This window comes from Sinocyclocheilus anshuiensis, unplaced genomic scaffold, assembly GCF_001515605.1.
Source record: "Sinocyclocheilus anshuiensis isolate Anshui unplaced genomic scaffold, SAMN03320099.WGS_v1.1 scaffold492, whole genome shotgun sequence".
Classification (NCBI taxonomy): domain Eukaryota; kingdom Metazoa; phylum Chordata; class Actinopteri; order Cypriniformes; family Cyprinidae; genus Sinocyclocheilus; species Sinocyclocheilus anshuiensis.
The window spans coordinates 462,425-467,751 of record NW_015558605.1 but is presented as its reverse complement, the minus strand read 5'-3'; the positions used below and the strand labels follow the sequence as shown (position 1 = coordinate 467,751).

The 5,327-nt window shown below is 39.5% G+C and overlaps 2 protein-coding genes and 1 long non-coding RNA gene across 6 annotated transcripts in view; 1 reads left to right on the top strand and 2 right to left on the bottom strand.

Annotated features, from left to right (window-relative positions):
• Window positions 1-1,184, bottom strand: part of iqck (IQ motif containing K) — a 31,680-nt gene extending 30,496 nt beyond the window's left edge. Inside the window, exons 1-4 of one of the 3 annotated variants that reach the window (XM_016476003.1) lie at window positions 943-1,184; window positions 838-847; window positions 613-679; window positions 370-496 (exon numbers count right to left, since the gene is read on the bottom strand). In XM_016476003.1, the coding sequence (XP_016331489.1) occupies window positions 370-496; window positions 613-679; window positions 838-847; window positions 943-987 (249 nt within the window). In that variant the 5' untranslated portion in view covers window positions 988-1,184. Of the gene's footprint in view, window positions 1-369; window positions 497-612; window positions 680-787; window positions 915-942 lie in introns of those variants that run through there. The other 2 variants (XM_016476005.1, XM_016476004.1) reach the window with 2 other exon arrangements.
• The window catches only part of LOC107680209 (uncharacterized), a 10,819-nt gene extending 9,537 nt beyond the window's left edge, over window positions 1-1,282 (top strand). The window contains exon 3 of the long non-coding RNA XR_001633125.1: window positions 1,191-1,282. This is a non-coding gene — a long non-coding RNA (uncharacterized LOC107680209). The remainder of the gene's footprint in view (window positions 1-1,190) is intronic.
• The window catches only part of LOC107680186 (gastrula zinc finger protein XlCGF57.1-like), a 398,670-nt gene that overhangs the window by 117,589 nt on the left and 275,754 nt on the right, over window positions 1-5,327 (bottom strand). The window lies entirely within an intron of this gene.

The window sequence follows — 5,327 nt, the reverse complement described above, 5'->3', positions numbered from 1 at the left end:
CTCTCATAGATTTTGTTACCATTGCCATGCATTATACGACTGATAGACTGCAACGGTTGGAGTTAAAAATCATCAAATGTGTTCTACTGAAGAAACAAAGTCACCTACATCTTGGATGCCCTGGGGGTAAGCAGATAAACATCACATTTTCATTTTTGGGTGAACTATCCCTTTAACATTTATGTAGAAACTATAGCCGAATACCATTTAAACATTTGAATGGTAGCATAAGCATGCATTATATAAAAGGAAATTATATAAAATACATGATAGAACATTAAGAATTTGTACTTTTTTAGAAACTATGCCATTCAACCATTCAAATGCTTAAACAGCATTCGAAGTACGCATGATATAATAGGAAATAACCTCCATGCAGTGGTGCTTCTGTGCTTCTGCAAGCAAAGCCTCCAGTCCAGGCAGCAGCACAGGAAACACACGGTCCTCTAAATAACATTTGCTGAGCCCTTGACACAAGTCGGGTGACCCTGAAAATCTGTTTTGGGGGGGAAAACAGTGTTTTAGGCGAGATGAGAGATGGTCAGACACTGCTTTAAATAGCAAACAAGCAAAGAAATAAATAGGAATCTCAAATATTGGCAGTCAAATTACTCTGTTTGAGAAGAGCATCTGATGAAGAGCAGGTAGAAATCAGAGTCTGTCTCGTCCATGTCTTCCTCTGCAAAAACAGGACTGATCTCGTAGTCTTTCGCAATATTAGCCCTCTGACAATAACAACTCGCATGCATTTAATGGCATTATTTTCACTGATACGGACACAACTTACACTGTGAATGGAAGAAGAATATTTTTGGCTCGAGATCGGTGTTTTCTCACCTGAACAGCGCTGCAGTGAGCGATAGGTCTTTAAAGCACGATCAAAACAACACGACAGAAAGCTGTGTGTGTGTGTGTGAGAGAGAGTGTGTGTGTTACACTCACCGTTTCTAACGCAGCACCGCACAGTTGCTTGTTTTCAGTAACCATAGTGACGGTAACTAAGGAAGTAACGACATTTTGACCGGATTCACGAAAATATTGTAGTATTTATATCACCTCTCAATACAAGAAAAACAAATAAATGTGAATAAACGCCAAGCTTTGGGAATCGAGACATGCAGCGCCGTCTTTTCGATCACTGAAACAGCGGGACGATCTAAAATGTGGCGTAATGTAGGTCATTTTCAAAGTTTAAAGCAGCACTGTGTAACTTTAGGCGCTCTAGCGGTTAATAAACAGAACTGCACACATCCCGCGGAAGAACATTCTAACCGGAGCTACTTCTCTAAGTTTATGTCTATGGCGATTCACGCAGGTATGTGTTACTCCGCAGCGGTGACCAGGCTACAATAGTCCGAATATAAGCACTTATTATAAGTGTACCGGAGTGATTCGGAATAAGACAAAAACGCAGTTTGGAAGATGAATTCATGATGTACTCGCTCATTATATACATTTAGCAAATTGTGAACACAGAAAAAGTTACATAGTGCTGCTTACACGTGATGAAGAATGCAGATGAGCCCAGAATACAATCATTATATTATATTATTTTATCATACTGATAAACAAAATGTATATCCTGAATGCACTGTAAGTCGCTTTGGATAAAAGCGTCTGCTACATGCATAAATTTAATTTTAATGTAATTTTTATTTATAAATAAACTTGCCTTGCTTTATCAGACTTGCATACCTCCGAATTCCATCTGTGATAAAAGTAGTATTTTTTAATTTTTTTATTTGAACTGTACTGACTGACTGTACTCTTGGCCCACATAATGTGATATTACTCATGATGTGTCAAAGCAGGTTTACTCAAGGCAACAGGCCACAAGGTGGGAGTGTTGTATTATAGAAAGAGTTCAGTGATGGTGATATTCTGCTGATTTCAGTGATGAGCACTACATTGAGACATCTCTGCTTACATTGTGTCATTTTTGTTTTCATATTTTATCAATTATTTATGTTTAAAGCATTTTAAATTACCCAAACATACAGATTTAATCCTTTCACAATCCTGGACAAAATGGCAGATGGCAACCGTTTCCAAGGTAGAGTTGGTTAATACAATGTTAATAAAGGTGGGGCTGCATTTACATGCATGTTTCAGGCATCTAAAAAGCAATTAAGAATGTTACTTCCAGATATCCATAAAAAATAAAAAAAATCCCAGCCAGTGCCTTTTTTTTTTGCGTCCCTAAGAAATAATCAAACATAGAATTTAATGTAACAACAAATACATTTGCGATGCAAAAATGTAACAATACTATGTATTCTTTCATCAATTTTACATCAGATTAAAGTCAATTCAATATTATTTTAAATAACATTCATGCTGAAGGTTTTCGGGCCTGTCCCTCACTACGATTTTTCTTTTTCAGCAGGACTTTTAATTGTCAAAATGAGGGCAAAATGATATAAAAATCATTGTTAAATCTCTCACTGGTAAGCAATGTTTTTGGCATAAGTATACACCGTTTCTATCAAATATAAATCATTTTATTGGTGTCCCCTGATTTCATGTCAGCCCTGTAACCCTTGTAAAATAATGGACATTCAACTGACATCACTTCTATGAGGTAACATCATCTCTCAAGCAAAATACAAAAGTAATGTCCACACACTGATATAACTGCTCCATACAAAATTTTATTGCAACGTTTCGACCATCAGGTCTTCGTCAAGCACAGGCTTCAGGTTGTCCTTTTTGTCCTGCACCTGAGCCCTATTTGGTTTTGTGGCATGTGCATCTTTTTTGCATTTTTAAAAATAATCTCTCAACCAGGAAAACACAAAGCATATTTCTCTCTCAGTTCTATAATCAGTACCGTTTTTTAGGCATAGGCGAGCTAGGCGGTCGCCTAGGGCGCCACCAGCTGAAGGCACGTACTGGCACTACATTTTAGCAGGGTTGTGATAAAGAGTGGCACAGTCACCCTGAAATATGACTGCCGCCCCCACTGGATCCCCCAACATCATTGGGCTAGAGTACTGTCAATCTGACAATGCCTGTATGCCATTGGATCAGAGCGCTGTCAATTACTGCCTGATTGTTGCATGCAAAGTTTGCATTTGAAGCGCTCATCAACGCCATTGGATCAATGGGCTCTGTCAGTGCTTTGGCAAGGTAACGCTTTTTTTTTGCCATGCAATAAAGCTAAGTTCAAAGGCCAATTTAAAATATTGGTACAGTAAATAAAGTGCACAAAATCAGTATTTTGTTTAAGCAGTATTTGTGGCAGTTGATAAATCATGTTGCGAGATTTGTTTTTGCACCAATGCATTGTTAAAGGATCAGCGTGTCATATTCCCATATAAACTTTTAACAGCCAATTTAAAAATATTGGTATAGTAAAATTTGCTAATTTACGAGATCAATACATCCTTTATTAAACCGCTTTGTCGAGTTTAATAAATTAAAAAATATTGGTATAGTAAAATTCGCTAATTCACGAGATCAATACATCCTTTATTAAACCGCTTTGTTTAATGCTGAATCAATTCATTCACTTCTAACAGCACTTAATGGGAGCAGCGTCATACACATAAGGTGTGTCCCAAACTGAAGTGCGTGGACTCCGGAGTGCGCATTTCAAGTGCGATTGCGTCACAGCGTCAGGACGTAAGCTGTCCCAATTCAGGATGCACCCTCCAAAGACCGAATTCCAAGGCCGATTGCATCACCGCAGCGCGACGAAGGCTGCCATAATTCGAAAGCGACTTCAAATGCGCCCTCTGTTTCCCAGAATCACTTGCACGCATATGACAATGGTGTTTATATTCAAAGAACAGGGCGGGGTTTGCCAACCGCCATAAAACATCAAAAGAAGAAGAAGAACAGGGCAGGTGAGAGTTCTGTGGGGAATTCACATTGAAATGTAAGTATTGTGTTTTAATTTACTCAAATACCTAGCGAAAGTGTAAAAAGCCAGGTTTTTTTTTACACAAAGCCCACAAACAATAAGACAACCACTATATAAGGCAATAATAGTCTTTCCCTTTGTTGTGTTTTTGTATTGCTGTCATTCAAGATATGCCTACAAATGTTTTAACCAAACTTTAGCACTTCAGTATTTTGTATACATGTCCTGCTGTGTCATATTATCTAATTATATTTTTCATAAGTGTTTCCATTTTCTCTTGTTTTAGGACTATTCTGGAGAAAATTAGCCTGTTGGGGAAAGACTTAAAAAATACAAAGTAAGCAAGTTAATAGACAGATTTTTGCTGAAATTCATTGTGCTGTTGTTGTTAACAGGCATGGTTTATTTGCTCTGCCTTAGGATTGCAAGTGTCCTGGGACAGGTGAGGGAGTGAGTGGAAGCTGGTGGAGCTACTCAGGGAGGACATCAAACTCTAGAGAGAGACAGAGGAGAGAAGAGCACAGGAGAGCAAGTGTCCTGGGACAGGTGAGGGAGTGAGTGGAAGCTGGTGGAGCTACTCAGGGAGGACATCAAACTCTAGAGAGAGACAGAGGAGAGAAGAGCACAGGAGAGCAAGTGTCCTGGGACAGGTGAGGGAGTGAGTGGAAGCTGGTGGAGCTACTCAGGGAGGACATCAAACTCTAGAGAGAGACAGAGGAGAGAAGAGCACAGGAGAGCAAGTGTCCTGGGACAGGTGAGGGAGTGAGTGGAAGCTGGTGGAGCTACTCAGGGAGGACATCAAACTCTAGAGAGAGACAGAGGAGAGAAGAGCACAGGAGAGCAAGTGTCCTGGGACAGGTGAGGGAGTGAGTGGAAGCTGGTGGAGCTACTCAGGGAGGACATCAAACTCTAGAGAGAGACAGAGGAGAGAAGAGCACAGGAGAGCAAGTGTCCTGGGACAGGTGAGGGAGTGAGTGGAAGCTGGTGGAGCTACTCAGGGAGGACATCAAACTCTAGAGAGAGACAGAGGAGAGAAGAGCACAGGAGAGCAAGTGTCCTGGGACAGGTGAGGGAGTGAGTGGAAGCTGGTGGGGCTACTCAGGGAGGACATCAAACTCCAGAGAGAGACAGAGGAGAGAAGAGCACAGGAGAGCAGGGAGAAAATGGAGACAATACATTATTTATTAACCCTTCTCTCAAGTAGAGAAAGCAGTGGAAAAAATGGGTACATTACCGTTTTTCAATATCTTTTTTTTAAATGTCACATTTTCAATGAAACAACCTAATTTCTGTAGTTTATTTTTGTGATGTAAGTTAAAAATGAAATGAATAAGTTGTATACTTTATTCATTTTTGTAGTGTAATTTATTTGTAAATGAGCCTGAGTACTTTCTGTACATTTTGTATTTTTGTTTTGCATATTCACATGTGTAAATAAAAGAGAAGTAATTATGTACATTGT